General features: G+C 39.0%; 2 protein-coding genes across 6 annotated transcripts; one reads left to right on the top strand and one right to left on the bottom strand.

The window, feature by feature from the left end:
• Positions 1 to 290: 290 nt before the first annotated feature.
• LOC141431729 (uncharacterized) lies at positions 291 to 9,916 on the bottom strand. Its single transcript, XM_074092904.1, has 6 exons — positions 9,625 to 9,916; positions 7,110 to 7,211; positions 6,117 to 6,325; positions 4,234 to 4,369; positions 2,366 to 2,619; positions 291 to 509 (listed from the first exon to the last, which is right to left on the bottom strand). Exons 2-6 carry the CDS (start codon positions 7,159 to 7,161, stop codon positions 291 to 293), a joined length of 870 nt encoding a protein of 289 aa, XP_073949005.1. The 5' UTR covers positions 7,162 to 7,211; positions 9,625 to 9,916.
• Positions 9,917 to 15,499: 5,583 nt separating this feature from the next.
• Positions 15,500 to 20,999, top strand: LOC141431943 (thyrostimulin beta-5 subunit-like). 5 transcript variants are annotated; one of them, XM_074093244.1, is made up of 5 exons: positions 15,500 to 16,128; positions 17,378 to 17,533; positions 17,788 to 17,985; positions 18,713 to 18,871; positions 20,792 to 20,999. In XM_074093244.1, the coding sequence occupies exons 3-5, from the start codon at positions 17,788 to 17,790 to the stop codon at positions 20,891 to 20,893; spliced, it is 459 nt and encodes a 152-aa protein (XP_073949345.1). In that variant the 5' UTR covers positions 15,500 to 16,128; positions 17,378 to 17,533; the 3' UTR covers positions 20,894 to 20,999. The 5 variants fall into 5 exon arrangements, with proteins under 5 accessions (XP_073949345.1, XP_073949346.1, XP_073949343.1 ...); XM_074093245.1 differs by having other exon boundaries at positions 15,500 to 16,192; positions 17,378 to 17,403; XM_074093242.1 differs by having other exon boundaries at positions 15,500 to 16,192.

The following is a 20,999-nucleotide window of genomic DNA, read 5'->3' as shown; positions in this document are numbered from 1 at the left end:
GTGGCAGAGATATTAATGAGAGTGACTGTACCTTACCTGCGACATGAACCTGACCTTAGATTATTTAAGACCATGAAACAGTGGGAAACTGATGAAAGAAACTTGCCATGTTCAAGCATTTTTCGCCACTATGTGACAGTTCACAGTTACGATGAAAATAACTTCCTGTATTAATTTCTACTCTTTTGACTTGTAGAGAATCGGCAAATATCTCTACCTCTAGCATGCCACTGTAATCTGTCTCTACCTTACCAGTAGTAAATACAAAATCAAAAACAAGATACGTATAATTATTTAATTAAAGAGCAGACATAAATCACAATAATGTAAAGTGAGCCAGGGTTAAACAGTGGCGCAGCATTGGCGGCGCGGCGGCGGTCCCTGGCGTCGTCGCCGCGTGCCGCGGTCGTGCGCGTGCGCAGCTCCAGCGTCTCCTGCGCCGCGTCGCGCGCGCGCACGGCGCTCTCCTCATTGCTCCGCCAATACAACGTCGCGAGAGTCGCCAGGCACTGCAACAAATATCAACTCAACTAATCTCTCTCATACAGGGTGGAAATAATCAATGGGCCCTTAAGTTAGCTAATTGTACCGAAAGGAAACAGTTCTTTATTTTTAAAATTGAGCAAAACTGCATTCAAAGATCTTCTAAACTTCCCTTGTCTCACCCGGGAATCGAACCAACTAAAAATTAAAAATAAAAACTTGCTATTTTATTTATACGAATCAATAGGATTATTGTTCAGAATAAAATTTGTCTGATAAACATTTGAGGTTTGTTTACCCGTGGTTTGCCCAGCGTTGCATAAAAAAAATAGGTTCAATTTATAAACTTTTCGTCAGAACGCCTCGTGTAAGAAGGAACTATGCATCTCGTACAACAGATGAGTGTAAGGCCAAATGTTTATTAGATAAATTTTATCCTGAACAATAATCCTACCGAATTGTATAGTAAAATAGCGAGTGTTTATTTTTTTAATTTTTAGTTGTTTCGTTTCCCGGGTGAGACAAGCGAAGTTTAGAATATCTTTGAATGCAGTTTTGCTTTATTTTAAAAATAAAGGAATGTTTCCATTCAGTACAAACAGCTAACTAAAGGGTTTAAGGTAGTTGCCCTCCAGGGCCCATTGATTTTTTCCACCCTTTTTATTGCAATGGCGTGCATTGAGGGTAGGCAGCGCTAGTGACCTTCCCTGCTGCGGGAGGGTGGAGTGCTGCTGCAGGCGCAAACTACCAGCTCCCTATACCATGGAATACACCCACCGCATTCATAATTTAACTGATTGTGAGTAATAACGTACCTACTTGTAATTTTTACGGCCTATGCCCTCTTATTCTGAGAGGAGGCATATATGTCCTGTAGCGGGACGTATATATAGCCCGAGATGAAGATGAATTTACCAGTATAGACGTCAAAAAATAAGCCAGATTAGCATCAGGCAGCTACACGACCAAATTACGAAGGGAAAGTGATAGATACGAGTACATCGACAATCCCGTGTTTTGACTATACTTTGTATGAGATGGCAGACACTATTGATATCGGCTCGGCATCCTGCGTCCCCACCCAAGGCGAAAAATAGGCAATAGAGCTTCCCTTACGAAAACATAGATATAATTATAAAAGTAGCTTTTGGCTTCGTTCCCAAGAGCTCTGAAACTACCACGAAGTAGATTTCGTGCTAATTTCGAAAACGCGCCCTTCTTAGTGAATATGTTGGCCAAATTGAAGTCTATATGATACATACTAGCTTCTCGCCCCGGTTTCGCACGGGTTAAGTTTTGGGGAAAGGGAGCTGAAAAATGTGAAGTGCCTTTAAACTTTAATTAGAGACATTTTTTTCAAAAACTTAAATTCTAAGAATAATACAAGGGATAAGAATAACGTAATATAATAATAATAATAGTGCAATAGATAAGTAAATCTAAATATCCCTAAATCGTTCAAAAGTTTTCACTAGATAGCAAACTTAAACTTTATGTCATTCCCACTCACTACACTCTATAGTTTGCCTAAGGGTTGAACTAAAGTTACGGGTTGCTATCTTAGATGTTGCTAAGTATAGCAATGTGGTCTTAACTCATCGTAAGTTAGTAAACTCATCCCATTAAGTAAGTAAATACTCGGCGCGCACTGCGAGCTCTTGCCTCTTACCATGTTATTGATTTTTAAGTAAGTGGGTAATGCTAAACTTTAGACCCTATAGTTACGAGTATATCCAGTTTAAATAAGCAAGCAATGACTCGGTAGATGCTACGTGTTCAACAAAAACTATCAGTCGACGATATTTTCAAGTCGCCTGTCTGTTTTGCTCCGGCGTTTTTAATATAGGAAGGCCCTTACCTTACCTTAACTCTGTGGTCTTACCTTAACTTTCAATCCATTATTTTTAAAATGCTCCTCCGTAACCCGGAAGTCGAGCGTCAGCGTGGCGACCTCCAAGCCGCCCACGACTGTTGTAGAAGCGGCGACGGCAGCGGGCGGCGCGGGCTCGCCGTTGACGTACCACGCGAGGCGCGCGGCGGGACGCGACGCGCCGCACGCGCAGGACGCGTGCACCCGCTCGCCCGCGCGGTAGCGCGAACGGAACCCTGATAGGGTTGGGCCGGTCTCAGGCAGCACTGAAACAAAAAACAAGGTTTAGTTCCTGGCTAGATAGAGTAGCATCGTAATACAGTCGCCGTCATGGTCTACATCATCATCGTCATCATCATCGGTGTATAAAACATGATGATGATAATGTAGACCGCTCCCCTGTACTTTAATGGCGGCTTTCCAAGTTTTAACCCTCCTTCGGGTAGTCGGGTAAAATGTTGACAAACAGAGCGAAGACCCGACCAGACCCGACGTCTCTACTCTACCCTGATCAGGACTCTAGTATGTTTAAAACTTTGAATCCACAATGTCTTGTAAAGAGCTGTGATGTCATACATAAAATAATATAAATGAATAAGTAAATAATCATTTATTGGTACGGAAAAACAAAACTACCTACCAAAATAAAAATTACACATAAAACAGGTGGCAATGGGCTCAGATTCAGCAAAAGCTGCAAGTAAAACTAACTTGCAGCGCTGATATTCAGCCCGCGCCCGTCCCACGGAGTGAAAACTAATTCAAGAGCCGAGTGACAACCAGTCAATAGAACTAAAATGAACTAAAAATATTTACTTTGCTCACCCGCGCCCTTAGGACCTGAAGTAATAGATTTAATTCATAATATGGACCCCCGCAAAGTAACGTCTGATTCATTAAATTATATAATTCAATAGGTAGAAAATACAGGCAGGAGATTTGGTGCAGATTCATTTTGGATTTCGGTTACTACTTTACTAAGCGTTTAGATTATCGTGGTGTCATAAATATTTCTGAGTTACCACCACAATTTTGTACACCGCATTTATTAAAAGTGCAGCAATATATCACACAAGTTTATAAGTAAAGTTTGTACAGTCAGCGTTCATTATTTTGCTTTGTTTATTCGCCGCTCCCGCCTGTTATGCCGGTAAAGTATTAAGATTCACCCCAGCCCGATATCATCTGGGACACTCGCATATAAACTTTCTTCTCGTCTGGCCTGTGAAAGATGCTATCTCAGTAATTTAATTCTTTTCCGACTAGAAACAAAGTTACGAGCTGAAGTTTCTATTCACGGAAAACTTGCGCAAGATCAAGACTAGGAGAATAAATAACCTACCCTTACTTTTTGTTTTTTTTTGTTACAAGCTTGCATTTTACTTGCCTTGTTTGTTTTTGAGTCATTTGCAAGTTCAATTTGACCACTTCTAGTTGGATGACAATGCAAGTACAGTCAATATAAAAAGTATAAAAAAATAGTTTTTAATCAGAAAAATACCTACGAATAAATGTAGGTGTACAGCTCTACTTTTCGTATCGCAATTTTACACTAATCTTTAGTTACACTTTTAACACGACTACGGCAGTGCATCCCTGTCACAACAATATAGTGAGGCCGCCGGACCTTCAGGGCTCAACATAACATAGACATAACGATTTACGGTTTCTCTACATTTAGACATAAAGTTGAAGCAGCCTGGGCCCCAGCAACAACTCACCGACAATAGCCATATCGGCGTGATCAAACACAGCGAGGAACAGCCTTTTCTTGCAATGACACCTCGCAGCGGTAGCGTCTGATCCGGGCCCAGCAATACGTTATGCGGTTTTTATAGTTAAACAAGGGCTACATTGTTTAAGGATCAGCAACAACTCACCGACGACGGCCATGTCGGCGTGGTCAGATACCGTGGGGAACAGTGGCCGCTCGCCAGACACCTCGCAGCGGTAACGGCCGGCAGTCGCCTCCTGCGCCGGGCGCAGCGTCACGTTGGACCCATCGAAGCCGGACGCCTATGCAAAAGGGTCCGGGTTACAAGATATCATTTAAAAGCTGATACGACAATAACTAAATATCCAGTAGCATGTAAATATTGCTGGTCCGAATACAGTCACTATAGCACATATCTGATACAACAAGGCGTAAATTACTTATTGTAACTTTTGTAAAATCAAGTTATACCACAGAATAAGTAATTGCAATACGCAGTCTGCAAACTGCAGTGGCAACAAACAAAATAAATTAAAATTGTTAGCCACTCAAGTTGAGACGTGATATGAATACCGAAAACAAACGGAAACTTAAGTTGGTAGCGATAGCGTGGAGAAGAGTTCACAGAGTAGAGAAGGAACTGATGTGCCACCTCACTATACCATAGCAAAAGAGGAGAAGTAAGTTCACTACAAACAAAAGTACATTGCGTGGCTTAAATGTGTGCGCGCCGGTTGGTGCCGGTACGCACGCACCCGCCGCACGCACATACTGACAATTTAAGGAGGATTAAGTTTTCTGTAGTCAAGGCTGCGCTGCCGTTCGGTGCCGTACGTTTTGATTTTAGCTCGCTCGTCTTGCGCTCGCTTCACGAGATGATCACCTTTTACGTTCGCGTACTCGTACTTTTTTTGTATTAGGTATAGTTGTAAGTTAGTAGTATAAAAGTAAGTAGTATAAAAGAATCGTAAAGACGTGCAGGGACACAAGTAAAAATAATAGATACCTACCTACCTATAAACAATATAGTTATAGTATTATGTACAGGTAAACATGAGGAGTATGTATACAGTCGCCATCACCAATCCGGCGAATTTATAAATAATATTTTTAAATTTAGTATAATATTAATAATAAAGCGGAATAGAATCTTGTTTGTCTAGACACAGACATAAGACAATTTTAAGTTAACTGTCGTGATAAAATTATTTGCCGGTAGGTAATTAATCTAAAAAAGACATCGACAACCCTAAGCGCCGGAGTAGGCAGTAAGTCTCCTAAAGGGTTGGATCGGAGTGTGCGTACTTCTCCTCTTTTACTATGCTAATACAGTTATACCTACTCGTATCAAATACATAGCCAATCTTATTTACTTAAGAGCTTCTTGTCCTTTGTTAACACAATAGATAGAGTTTTTGCAAACGTACCTAGCTGATTTATTTAGTTACAATCAGCAGCAAAGTAGGTGAGTGGGAGTGCAGCTCGAAAAACCTAGACACCCTCTTATTACCTTAGCAGTAAAGGTGTGTATGTATTTTGACCTCTACAACCTTTTAACCACTTCTGCTACGGACTGTGCATAACGCCAACAGCCTATGTTATTTTTACAACTATGTTTAACATAATCTGCGCTCTACTGTCCAAAGACTAGAATTGAAAATACAAACTGAAATATAGATGCACAGAAAAAACAGAAAAATAAGACCATCACTGGGAATCGAACCCAGGTCCTCGGTAATCCGTACAGCGTGCTATACCGCTACACCACCACCACCGACCATCAGTGGTGTAGCGGTATAGCACGCTGTACGGATTACCGAGGACCTGGGTTCGATTCCCAGTGATGGTCTTATTTTTCTGTTTTTTCTGTGCATCTATATTTCAGTTTGTATTTTCAATTTAGGTTTTACGGGATGACCGTAAAAGTAAAAATTTGGAATTGAAATAAAAAATACAAAAAGATTCCAAAAACCAATCTCAAAGACTAGAAGTCTACATAAAGTTAGCGTTTTTCTATGAACCCAAGAACTAAGTAAATAGCGATCATACTTCAACATGAACTCCAGGCAGCGGAAAGCTGCGGATTGGCTCGGCGTCACGCGGTACGTGGCGGAAGAACTCCCGCCCGTCTTTGTACCACTTGACGGAGTAGAGCGCATCGGCGCCGAGCCGCCAGCGGCACGCCAGCTGCGCGCGACTCCCAAGCGCCACGTACGCGGGCACGCGTAGTTCCAGCAGCCTCAGCGCGCGCGCACTCTCTGTTCACAAGTTAATCTATAATTGCGTTTACACCAGTGGTGGATAAACTTTCTTCATGAGGGCCAGAGTGTTACAGATATTTTAGAGAAGGGCCAGAATTTTACCATTCTATTTTATACTGCAGGAAAAATCAAAATAATAATTATCGCGGGCTACATTGCTATATTTATATCGAAGGGACGTCGGCGGGCCGGAGTTGGCTCGAGGACCGTATTGCCCATCACTGGTTTACACGAACTTCGTCATAGAAGTCAATTAATACCGAATCAAGTACTGCCAAACCAGATTAGGTAGACTTGTATACTAGCCGTAGTCTCCTCTACTGCTAAATAACAACTCAAGCATAATTCAAAGCTAATTTATGAAAACCATTAAGAAAAAAGCCGTGTAATTTCGTATCGGTAAAGTGAAACATTTCCTCGGGGACCTAATTCGGTGCAAGCAATTTGAAACAACCCTGGTCGTTAGTCCGTTGACCCGTGAACACGATTGCGTAATGTAATAAACCATTCATGTAAATTTCAGTTCAAAGATAAGAAAATAAGGAACAAAAGTCGAGCACTTAGCAAACAAGGGGTGGTATGTACGTACAAGTGGACAGTTTAATTTATTAGCGACAACTAGGACAATGAATAAATTAATAGTAACTTATGCATTTAGGGCGGCAGGTAATTCTGGAGTTGCGTTTATCTGTCTACCTAGCCAAGGATCGGGAGAGGGCGAGAGGTCATTAATAGATTTCCTACCATTATGTAGGTATGCATTAATGTGATGATTACTCACCGACTGCGGCGGCCAGAAGCGCAGCCGCCGTGACGAGCAGGCGCACACGCATGTTCACGCCGAGCCTCCGAGTATTGTGCGGGAGTTCACATCGCGTGCCATCTGTTTAGGTTAATATTTAAAAATGTCCGTAGTCGTTATTGGTAACATCAGAAAGTGAAACAGTAGTGAAGGTCAATCAAAAATGTTGAATAACCTAACCAACAGAAAGTTGGAAAACCCCCGACATTGTCACTTCAAAGTTCAATATCTCAACGGCTGAACCGATTTTGATAAAACATGTCTAAGAACCCATTGCTTAGCAAACCTGCTGTCAAATAAAAAAAGAATATGTACCTAAAAACATCTGACATGTCTTACCGGTTCTACAAAATAATAAAGTCGTATCAGATATTTATTCACGCTTTTTTGTGTCAGATGTTGGTGCTGGTGACCGTACAAAAATCGAAAAAATCTGACCGGACCGCCGTGTTATATTATTTGTGACTATTATTCAAAGGTCACGTATTTTTCAAGTTAAGTGCCCATTCATTAGAACTACCCAGGTATCTTAGCGTTGGCTTCAACGTGCCGAACCATTGTTTCGGAAATTTTACGGTACTTAATTTAGGTTTCAGTTTACAGCCTTCACACCAAAATTAAGCAGGCACTCTGTGACAAAAAGCGATAGACCTATGAACTAAAACTCGGATGGACTTGTAGAAATTAAATTGCGAAAAGCCTGTTCATGTACGAGTAATTTATTAAACTTGTAAGTGTTAATAAAAACAATAAACGCATGCAGATAATAAAATGTCGGGCTGTGAAAGGTCGTGTTTATTAATCTTATTATTTCTCAAGATGACTCGAACATAGGTTTTTAGTATGCTATTTGTAGTATGTATGCCAATATGAATACTTTAATGATGCTTTTATGCTAATGTAGTTTGAAAAGTGCAAAGTGAGCGCACTGCATGTAAACTCATGTTCCGCATAGATGTAGCTGTATTATGCCCATGGTCGCGGAGTAGCCAGGTGTTAAGTAGTAGCAGTGGCGAAACGTCCATAGAACCCTATCCCATCGGCTTGCACAATATTTACAAAATAGGACTACAGGACATTCAATATTTATGAAAAATGTAAGCGATCTTTGCTTCGGCTTTACCACGGAAATATCTGACGCAACGCCACTGGTAGGTACTTAGTTCATTTCTTTATGTCCTACGTTTGTGCTACAATAAAGTGAAACACAAATAACCTGGCTATCGGAAAGGCCTATTATCCAGGGTAGACGAGAAAGCATTCAATATATTTACTTATGTCGATTTAAAACTTTCATGGCCGGTTGACACGGTTATGCTGAATTATTTAGTGTTTTGAAGCAATCGAAATAATAATGCTTCTTCGAATAAAATCTCTTGCCACGGTGATTGTGTTTGCACTCCGCCAAAACGGCTCGACCGATTTTTATGATTAAGTATTTGATCGTATGAGAATAGGTCATAATGGTATTTTTCACCCTCCTTGCCTACAATCCCCAATAAATATTATTCATTCGAATTTCGATTAAAGAATGACGCACCTTTAACGTGTAAAAAACATCGTATACATATATGTATGAAACATCGACCAATGTATAATGGAACATTTGTTAAACACAATTTAAAAAATCCTGAATTCATAACATTTTCGAAGTTCAGTCCAATTAACCCACCATCATCTGCTAAAATATCCCAAAATCACATATCTTGCAAAAGATTAATCCTATAGGTATGGGTATGGTCATTCAATTCAGCGCAAAAAAATATATAGAAAATGACACCTAACACGTCTAGTTCGTTAAATTTGCATTTTTTTAAACTCTCTCCCCCCTGGCCTTACCCCTTGGAAGTGAGGTATCATTTTATATGCATTTTTTGAGCTGAATCGAATGAGGTCATACCTATACTCATAGGATCAATATTTTGCGAGATATGAAGGGTGTTTGTCTTGTGTTTGTTGAAAACATAAAAAATAAAATATTTTTATTTTAACTCGACCATTTTTGGGTTTAAGTAACAATTATTTACCATCACATCCACATCTTGAGAAACTAAGTATATACCTAGTTGGTACTTAAGTGATTTTTAGACTGTTCTGTGTTTTCAACAAAAACCCTTCATATCTCGCATAATATTGATCCTATGAGTATGGGTATGGTCTCATTCGATTCAGCGCAAAAAATAAATAGAAAATTACACATCTCGCTTAGTTTGTAAAATTTGCATTTTTTGAACGTTGGCCCCTGCCCATACCCCCTGGGAGAGGGTAGGACGCCTAAATTTTGGTAGGACTCGGCAGATCCTCATTTCTAGTGCCAAGATAAAAGTTATAAACAAAGTTTTGTTGATGTACATGTTTTGCCGCCAAACTGTCTTATTTAGTCTTATTTCACCTGTGCTAAAAATTTAATTAAAAAACGTAGCTTGTTATTAGCTCCCAATTTCTACGGTACCTAGGTACCTATAAAATTTTTTGCTGTATTCAAAACACCCACCTAATTTAATCAGTAGTCTTTACCACAAAAAACTTTAACACGCTTTAGAAATCAACTTGTTCAAACAGTTGTCTTCGTTTTTGTAAAACGGCAAGCATATCTTTAACTAAAAAAACTTAACTCGCAGATCAAACAAATCACTCGATCACTCACTTCACTTTTGAATTAATTTATCAGAACACTACAACCACGATACTGTTCAACACGTGTATTTACTGTTAAAGTTATAATATCAAATTGTAAAAGCGCGAATTTAAATGCAAAAGACGACGCTGAAACGCGTGGTGTTAAGCCGGACGCCTCTCTCAAAGTAAACTGTCGACTGAGCCCCGCTTAAACTTTTAACATTTATAATTAAGTATGAATATGAAATTATTATAAGTAGTTTCCTTCCGATCAGTACCACTTTTTTATACACAAGCTCCGCAACGTGTGTAAGTAGTTACATTCGAAATGAACTTCAGTAAATGCCCTAAGCTATTACGATAAATAAATACCTATCACCTATTTTCCAACTACGTACAGTCGAGTTCATTAATATATGAGCATAACCAAGGCTTCAAATATAAATATACATGAAAGGGTACTTAATGTATATCTAAGCAAATTCATCAATCAAATATACATATGTACACATGTCACCTGTCATATTAATCTGAGCATGCCTTTCAGTAATATCTATGTACTTAATACTTGTCATTTTCCTTCCATTCACAGTATGTTGGAAGCATTAATGAATTAATTAAATACGACAAATAAATTGCGTTCGAGAAACTCAGTAAATAAAGACCTCTGAGTTTTAAAACTTACCAAGAACTTTTCGATCAAGGAAAATATCGTGATTCAATCTACATGCAATTGCGTAGCAATTCAGTGGTGTGTATGAAATCCTCAATCCGTAGTGGGTCCGCGTGGGAACTATAGCCCAAACCCTCTCATTCTGAAAGAAGACCTGTGTCTAGCAGTAGTTTGCATACTTATAGATCAGAGATGATGAGAAGTTATTTCTAAGCCCAGGCCTTCTATACCTACTCCGAAGTTCCAATTTGAACTTCGGATCGTGCATTGCAGCTCACGCTGATGTTATTGAATAAAAGAGTAAGAGGGACGATATGAACTTCGATATTCGAATTTCATAGTAGGGGGCTACTCAAAACGGATCTTTCGCCTACAAATGGACCTACCAATTCAATCTAGAATCTATCTAGTTACCTTTTGTCCGCTCAACAACTTTCACGTAGTTAACCAAAACGGAAGCGATTGTTTGCAGCTTAGTCGCGGGCCTGAGGGGCGCCGGTTTGGGATACCTACCTACCTACCTTGTTACATACTCGGCTCATGCATTACCATAATTGTATTCCTGCAAATTGATCATGACACTGTTGCGCAAGCGTGGCTAAACGCTGATCCCATTAAGGTAGAGCACCATAAGAATTAAGACTATACTCGCAGCACTGCATTATTGCATTTATGTACAGCTTACCTACAATATATCCGCGGCTTCGCTCACGTAAACCATTAAATCTGGAAGTCGCATTTAATTTCCGGGAAATTCGGGGATTTTAATAAAACTCTCCTGCATAATTTTGTCTCTAGCTTATGCTAAGCAGTTAAGATTTTGTGATGTTACATGGATCTCGTGGACTTTGCATTTCGAATTAAAAAGTTAAAAAAAAAACCATGAAAATAATTTTCTACCCGTCGGAACTCGGTGCCTCAGCACGAGCCAGGAGGAGTGGACATATAGTCGCCTACCTCACCTACGCACTACATATTGGGCTTCAATCACTCCTGCTGGCTCGTGCTGAGGTACTGACTTCAGACTGGTATAAAATTATTTTAGTGGTTTTTTGTAGTCGGTTCAATTTTTTGTTATAATTTTTTTTTCACCCTTTTTAGTGTAAATAATCTAAGATACAATAGTTTAATATCAACTGCTCGTCACCTTTTACAATAGATTGCTTTTTCTGATGCAGAGACTTTCATTATTAAGTAGTCCTGGTGCTTTTCCACCCATCACGAGCCAACAGAAGTGGTTAATTGAAGCCCAATATACTCCGATAGTATGTATGTAGGTGAGATAATAGACGACTATTAAGTCCACTCTTGCTGGCTCCTGCTGAGGCACCGACTCGGGTTTTTGTAGTCGGTTAAATTCTTAGTTTGTTATACAATTTATAGGGTGCCGCACCTTGTTTGGCAAAAGAGAAACCGTTATACCTAGTGCCATCCACGAAGACGCGTGATTTTGTCAAAATTAGCCATTAATGACATTGTAATTAGAAGCACGGCACGCGTCTTCGTGAATGACTCTACCAATAGGTATATGATTCTATACCTAGATATTTTCCTACCAGGAACGAGATGTTGGAAGAGTTTGACCAAATAAAAACATCGACAGTCCTGTTATTGATATGTACATAACACTTCAACGACAAGACATACATACAACCAGACTTATATTATATCGGCTACCTACCTAGACGCCGCGTGCCACCGATCTCGTAAAAATTGAAAGTAATCCGTACACTTTTAATCCTTTACAATTTATTTTTATATTTGCAATGAATAGTTGTTTATATAGAGTAGCCTAAATTACTCTTTTAAGGTGTGTTGTCTTTTTTGTTTGTCTTGATTGTAGTATAAATAAATAAGTAAAAAATAAACATATCACTTAATTCCTCTTCATAATTAATTCAGTGACACGAAGAAAGTATTCCAAATTGTTTGGTGAAGTATGTAAAATATAAATAAATTGTAAGTTTTGTTATTATTATTTATTTATGTACCTATTTGTCTTTGTATAACCTCTATGACGTTGAAGCGGTACTTATCGATAACAGGACTGTCGATGTTTTTATTTGGTCAAACTCTTACAACATTTCGTTCCTGCTAGGAAAATATCTAGCTATATTACTTTGTTGTCCATCTGTCTGTATGGCCGTCCAATCGTCTGTAAAGACCCTTGTTCTCGGGAAACTGCGCAGGTCTGGTGCTGCAGGCCTTGGTGTAATAAAAAAACAAACTTCTAAATCAACGTAATCATAATATACTTACAGTCATTTACATTTCCGTACAAATTACCGGGGCCGCGGGGGAATAAAAACCTATAGGGTAGGTAGGTACTTCCAGTTGTTGTCTAGAAACTTGAAATTTGGTTTGAATGCACCTTATATAGCTCATAGCACAACCAATAAGAAAAAGTCTGAAACCTTTTTTATGTTTGTCTGTGTATGTCAATAACATAACCATTTAAAACGACCCCACTTTGCGTACATTTTGCTTATTAAAGGAACTCTGCTGAAACCGGATGTTTTTAGATACCTACAAATTTGTACGGAACCCTCAGTCCGCGAGTCCGACTCGCACTTGGCCGGTTTTTTATTTTACGACGTAAAATCTTGCAGTTCAGTTACAATTGATTCAATTCACCGCTTGCTTGTACGCTGACAGGCCCTTGTTGATATGGCCATAAGGCCAGTTAGGGCACAACGAATATGGCCGAGCACAATGCACTATAAATTGCAGCAAATGACGAACGGCCAGAATTTGTATACCCAGCCGCCTGCTCGCTAATGACTCACACACTATAAAGCTTAATTTTCTATACATTTTATTAAACAGTGTGATTAAGTAGATATTTAAATAAATAACAAATCAAAGTTATAAAGACTATACAAAAGAAAAGCGTCCCAAATCAAAAATTGTAGAGTCGCTTATTCTATTTTCCTGTACCAAATGTAGTACCATCAGCCAAATACCACCCTTAAGTTGATAATCGTCATAAAACAATAATGCCAATAGACGTGTCTGTCAACTTGAAAGTTCGACTTTAGCGACATATTCATTTGATGGGAACTTGTTTAAAAATTGATAGACCACTTATTTGACTGATGGTACATGTCTCCTGCCAGTCCCCTAAATAATTGTGATAGAATATAATCGCTGGGGCTTGAGACAATTGCGCTTAACTTTAATAAGCCTACTTACTTGGTACGGGAACGAACGCTGGTTTAAGGTGAATTAACGGACAAATAGCGCAAAACAAGAGTATCCACTTAAGTAGTCGGCGATTAGAAAAAAATCACAATAGCTGCTTGCATATACTTACCAAATTTGATCTACAATCGAAGACGTAAGGGTTGGAACTTATATTCGAGCGTTTATTTGATTTCATTTACGTGGGCATATTTTTGCTGACATGGTAGAAGATTCTGTTACAGTTTCCGGGTTATCTATTTACTTAGTAGTAGATGCAGGACGTCTAAAGAAAAAAGTATTCGAAAATAACATCTAATTCTACTAAAATATGACCATGAAAATTGAGGCGGTTGAAAAGCTCATCATTATTATTATTCCCCGTTTCGTCGAACACTTCAATGACCTATTTATTCAATTCAGTTCAGTTTTCAGTTTACACAGTTAATCGTGTTCGTGTCGCTAACTCTCTACTTAAGTATACCTAAATATACAACCTGCTTAGCAACTCTGATCCGTTATTTATTTAGGGATCATCAAGTTGAAGATTTACGCGCTCCTAACAGGGATAAGATACGCGACGCGTAATTAGTCCAACTTTGAATTTGGTGACCGCAGAGACTCCGCGTAAACGAGCCAATTTGTTCTGCGCCACCGCTCTTAATGACTTTTTTGGGTAAAGTTGAAATCTCGTTATTTAGTAAGTTCTTTTGCCTGTTGTTTATAAATCAGTCTTATTTTTATCTCGAATGCGTTTTTTCGCCTTACCGTAACGGTGGTGCGGATTTGAACGCTAAATTATACAGCAGTTTATTACAAGTACTTAGGTAGATGTGCGTTACTTATTTACTTGTGTGTTTTTATTTATAAGCATACCTAGTCTTTACCCACGCGGCTTCGTAGGTACCGTAGGTACTAAGAGCGTTCCCACTTACCTATCGGATCTCGGGCCCGGATTTTAATCGGATGTTCCAAGGCTATTCACACTTGCCCGACAAAACTTTCTATAGAAATGACTGACATCCGACACCCGAAGTAAACTACCACTTTAACATTTGATACAGTTTCAACTTCAAAAACCGGCCGAGAGCGTCTCGGACACGCCCAAAATAGGGTTCCGTAGCCATTACGAAAAAAATAAGTAATATTTTTCTGAGGATTTCGTATTTTATTTATACGGAATCTTCCAAGTTTAGGTATATTTTATACCTTAGGCTGCTATTTACTCTTAAACTACTAATAATCCTCAAGCAAACTTTTCCTTGTAAAAAGTTTTCCTTGAAAGTTTGATATACTTATACTACCATCCTGAATTTTTTCAATTTTTTCCACCCAACAGTTTACATTTTAGAGGGGGGGACGCTCGTTTTTAATGAAAATTTGCACTGAATCGAAAAGTCATCTTGGCAACCCCCCAATGGTTTTAAAAGAACGATACCTCACACTGTGTTAGTCGAGAAAAAAAATCACCCCCACTACGTCTAGGTACATGGGAGGTACCGTAAAAAAAATTGTTTTATTTATTTTATCACTGTCGGCGTGACTGATACAGGTATGGTATATGTATATTCATGCCAAATTACGCATTTTACTAACCGCCTCTGAGCTTAGCCGCGGACAGACAGACAGACAGACTGACAGTCATGGCGAAACTATATGGGTTCCTAGTTGACCACGGAGCAAAAAACAAACGCCGCCAGTTCTTCTAGCGCTAGAATCTAGCCGGATCATTATCCCGACTCATCACGATTCAAGGGTTACTAAAAACCGTTTATTTTTTAACCGACTTCAAAAAAGGAGAAAGTTCTTTCTATGTTCCAATGTTTGTATTTTTTTATGTATGTTCGCCGATTACTCAGTCAATTGTGGACCGATTTTCAAAATTCTTTTATTATTCAAAAAATTATTTTTTCACCTCAGCACCTCAAACAGGCAGGTTTTGCTATGAGAAATCAGTGAGCAAAATCGCATTTTGCTCACTCCGTGAGACAAAGTAACTTTTTAATTATTTTTTTAAATACTGAGTACAGTGTTGGGTCTACTCACTGAATTCCAAATATTTGAACTTTACTTTGATCTGTCATTTCACTTCAACTCGAAAAAAACAAGAGATAGGATCAAATTTGTCGATTACAAACTTAAATTAAATTTTTGGTATTAAAAATATATCGAAATATTTCCAAAATGTAAATTTTCCCGATCTTTTAATAAAGTATGCAACCTCGTTGCACGAAAGCCGCTTCTCTTGTTTTTTTTTATAAAAGAATTCCGTATACTGCCTCTACAGTATAATTATTATTTGTTAAATTGAATGATTTTTTAACAAATCTATTTATGTTTATGTAATAGAAATCTTAATAAAAATCATATTTAAAGGTTTAATTGTTCAACCTTTTCAATTACCCCGAGATGAGGCTTTTTGCAGTATTAAAAAATAAGTGTGACATTAGTACAAGAAGTTAAGATTGCATGTTATGAGTATGCGATTTGTATTGTAGCTACTGGACTCTTTTTATGGTTTTAAATGTAATTATTATATTTGATAATAATCGGATTCTATTTAAAAAAAATGTGTTTGTTTTGTAAACAGGTAGGTATATGTGGTTTTATTCTTATGTTACATTTAAATTATGTTCTCGCTGCTGAGGTGAAAAATTGTATGTGTCACACGAGACCAAAGTTTTTTTGCATCTCGTGTATTTCAATCCCTTGCTGATCTCAGGATTCTAACCTAGAATCACTCGCTAACGCTCGTGATTCAATTATAGAATCCTTCGCTTACTCGGGATTCAAAATCAACACTCGCAACAAAAAACAACTTTGCTCTCTTGTTGCACAAATAACTATTGTACCCACTCTTCTGAGGTAGTTCCATTATCACCAAGTCAAGATATGATAATGAGATCCTAGGGAAATCGAGGGCAAACCTCAAATTTTATAGGCACACCTATGGCGATTTTGGCATTTTTAGCATTAAGATAAGTATTTACATTCAGAAAGTATCATTTGGTAAACGGACCTGATGAAGAAGACCGTAGATGACCAATGCAATTCGTCAAAGCTAAGTAATGCTCGCTCGTCTATAAACGATCATTATTAATATACCTAGATAAGCGACTAAGAAGGAGCTTTAAGTTAATGATTCTTTCGAACTGATCTGATGCTGAAGCCGGAAGATAGGCAAGGAACTCTGTTATAAAACAACGTAACTAAGCCGTGTTTGGGCTTCATGGAATCGTTGTGAGATGTACTTTGGCTATGAATCACTAAAAAGTGAGAAGTAAAAAAAAAAAAAAAAAAAAGTTAAACCGACTCCAAAAAAAATAAAAAATGGAACTGACTACAAAACCCTTGAAAATATTTTTCTAGCACTAGGTCGAAGTCGGTGTCTCAGCACGACCCAGCAGGATGAATTGAAACCCATATACTATACTCACTATGTAGGTGAGGTAGACGACTATTGTTCCATTTCTGCTGGCTCGTGCTGAGGCACCGACTTCGAGCTAGTAGTTACCTAGTGCTAGAAAAATATTTTCAAGGGTTTTGCAGTCGATTCCATTTTTTGTTATTTTTTTGGAGTCGGTATTGCTTTTTTGTTAATTTATTGCTATACTTAGCAAAAATAATTTAAGGATTTGAAAATATCACATCTTTATTGTATCTTAGAGGTAAACGTGTCTTACAAGTAAACGGTCCACCGTACCCCACCTCTATTCACATTTTGCTAAAAAAGCGAAATATTCAAATTTATTCACAGAATACTATTTTTATCCAGAATTTAATGGGGCAGTCGTCGTAGAGGTAATGTATCGTACACCATTGTCGTCCTGTGAACTGAGGCGCGCGAAATGTCTTGACGTCCACTCGCCGCTTTATAAAGACGTTTCGTGGAGAACCAAGTCACAAGTCTCCTAGCAGAGTAAACGATAAGGTTAATACAACTTTGAGGCGTTAAATTTCCACCAGATATGTGCGAGAATGTGTTCTTATAAACCAATAGAAACGTTTCATTTACCTGTCCTCGCGCTCAGCTGTTTCCACAGCTGTGCTGTGCGAGGATAGCTAAATGAAGCGTTTCTATTGGTTCACGAAAACACATTCCTCGCAACACATCCTCTCATATCTCTGGTGGAAATCACACACCCCATTTAAAATTGTCACTTACTTAGTGCTTTTGTTTTTAAGATGTCACCAAAGCTAAGTGCGACGTCGGTGGTAGCTCTGGTGCTCTTCTGTTGTGCTGTGCTGTGCATCGAAGAGGCCCGGGCGCGGTGCCACCTGCGCCGACACGTCCACAAAGCAATGCAGACCGACTTTACCGGACGTCGGTGCTGGGATGACGTGAAGATCCAATCCTGTTGGGGCTACTGTCTGTCTTATGAGGTAGCGAGTGATTCCTGGGAGGTTCTGCCTCCGTTCATAACGAGAGAGCCTAGGCCGTAGTTCCCTCGCCTCCCCGGCTCAGTATGGTTTGAAAACTTCATACACTATGAATTTCATTGCACATATACGCAGGTTTCCTCACGACGACGTAAATTTCAAACGTAGCTCAAGCGTAAGCCTAGTTCCAAAAAAACTCATAGGTGCGGGCCCGAGCTTCAAAACACGAACCTCTGCTTGAAAGGCCATATCATCATCATCATCATCATCCCAGCCTATATACGTCCCACTGCTGGGCACAGGCCTCCTCTCAGAACAAGAGGGCTTAAAGGCCATATAGATCGTATTAACTGGTGAATTTACAAGTACCTACCTTGGGCAGGCTGCCTTGGGCTAAAAGTTAATGCGCAGCCCCACCCCGGTCGCCCCAAACAGCCGCCACTGGCCCTATAACTACGAAGTGCAAAATTCGAACTTCTTATCTTGCCTTGTATTTAATACGAGAGTGAGAAGCACGTACGATACGAACTTCGATTTTCAATTTTTCGTATTAGCCCCCCCAGGGAGCCCAGGCCCTATACTACGAAGTGCAAAACTCGAACTTCTTATGTTGCCGTCTCGCTGACGCTTATGTCATTTAATTACGCGAGTGAAAGGGACGGTGCGATGCGAACTTCGATTTTCGAGTTTCGCAGTAGTCCCTCTGGCTCTATCTTTATAATTTTGACAGATATCAGACTGGCGGTTCCCGTACAAGGAGTCCCATCACCCGGTGTGCGTGCACGGCGACCGCAAGCACGCCTCTGCCAAGCTGAAGAACTGCGACCCTGGCGTCGAACCCGGCACTGACCTTTACCACTACATCGAGGCAACCAGCTGCAAGTGCCAGGTATCAAACACAAGACAATTCATTTATTGATTCAGGCGTTCATTTGCGGAGGTCTAATGCTTAATGGTTACTTGACCTGAAATGTATATTTCAGAATCAAATTATTATTATTTAATTTATGACGGTGGAAGCATTCTACACTTTCACTAAACGTAGGTATAGTTAGTGTTTAGTTTTGTAACTAAGGGAATTTTGTCAGCATAGTTTACATATATATCCGGGCAAAATTACAGCTTTCTAGCATTGATAGTCCCTGAGTAAAGCCGCGGACGCACAGACAGGCAGACAGACAGACAGACAGACAAACAGACAGACAGACTATAAGGGTTCCGTTTTTGCCATTTTGGCTCCGGAACCCTAAAAATGACGTGTAAAAGTACCCATTGCGGCCTATTTACTGAATAAATGATTTGAATTTGAATTTGAATGAAACATCTGGTAATATGAGCGGTTGTGTACTCTAAGGGTGAGTTCTACTAGTGGAGTTCGATACGTGTCGGTGTGGTGTGGTTGGTGGTGTTAGTTTGGTTTGTGTAATTTGTGTGTGTTCTTATAATGTGGAGGTAGAAGGGCTACATCACCTCCTAGGTCCTGACGTTTTTTAACAAACTTAGTGCTTAAGACCTAGACGTGGTTGACCTGCTTTGTTATTTTGGATATTATTTCAAAAATCTTAGAATTATTTATTCAATGAACAATTTGTACTTTATAAAGTACATTCGGCCGTTATTCTTAGTGTTAACTAGTCCTTTATAAAGTACGCGAGGACCCAGGAGGATAAACACACATTTGCTGCATAGAGTAGCTATCAAAAGGTCGCGGGTGAGCAAAGAAATTGTTTATGTATGTATGTATGTAAACTCTTTATTGTACAAAATCAGGAAACAAACACAATTGTCAAACATTGAGATATTATATGTATAAAGGTGAACTTATCCCTTTAAGGGATCTCTACCAGACAACCTTTGAGTGGTGGTGTATATATAGTACAAAACAATTACAACAAAACAACCTCTTGTTTGCAGCAGGGCTACTACGAAACTCGAAACTCGAAGTTCGTATCGTACCGTCCCTCTCGCCCTCGTATTAAATAGTATAAGTGTCAGAGGGACCGCACGACACGAACTTACGAGTAGCCCTGCAGGTTTTATAGCAATGGTTTTTGTATAAAAAAAATCATGATTATACCTGTAGGTACATACATGTCATGTTTATAATTTGGTTAGATAGATACACTATAAATTACTATACTAGGTATAGGTAAATAGGTAAGCCCGACCGGCTTTTGTATTGAGACAAGGTTGTACTGCAAGTCGTGCTTACGGCGGATTAAGTATACATTATAGTATAAGTATACACGCATTACAGTTTAATAATTACTTATAGTGTACTGTACTATTGCACTCATCCACTCCACTACACTAACTGCGATTCAGGCAATCTCAACAATCTGACCCAACTTATCCTAGCTCGTCAAACATTTAAATATATTAAGTAGGTAAGTAGGTAGGGAAGGAAAAACGAAACTAGAGTCTAGAAGTGTGCATCTATATTTCAGTTTATATTTTCGATATAGGTTTTACGAAGTAACAAAAATTTGGAATTGAAATAAAAATACAAAAAGATTCCAAAAAACCAATCTAGAAGTTTCGGCGAGAGTTGTTCCAATCTCTACTGAAACGACAGCAAATATTACAGCTTATTTTTTTTCTGGTCGCTATACCTATGTACCTACCAAAAACATGAAAATATACTTAAATAAATAAATATCACGGAACAATTCACACCAATTGACCTAGTCCCAAAGTAAGCTTAGCAAGTTTATGTTATGGGTACTAAGCAACGGATTAATATAATTATATAGATAGATACATACTTAAATACATATTAAACATACTTAACTGTGTAAATTGATTTCAGGCATGCTCGTCCGAAGATACGAGTTGCGAATGGTTGTCGCCCGATTCCAACTTGCTCGGAGGCTTAGTGCTTAAAGAAGAACTGGAGGAGGAACAGGATTAACCCCCCGACTAAAAGACCTTGGCCTACACAACGGAAATTAAGCATCGCAAGTTCAAACAATGTCATTCTAAAATAAGATAGTTTTGAAAAAAAAATGTTTGTTGTT

This window comes from Choristoneura fumiferana, chromosome 10, assembly GCF_025370935.1.
Source record: "Choristoneura fumiferana chromosome 10, NRCan_CFum_1, whole genome shotgun sequence".
In the NCBI taxonomy this organism is placed as follows: domain Eukaryota; kingdom Metazoa; phylum Arthropoda; class Insecta; order Lepidoptera; family Tortricidae; genus Choristoneura; species Choristoneura fumiferana.
The sequence above is the reverse complement of the archived record's forward strand: the minus strand, read 5'-3'. Positions and strand labels throughout refer to the sequence as shown.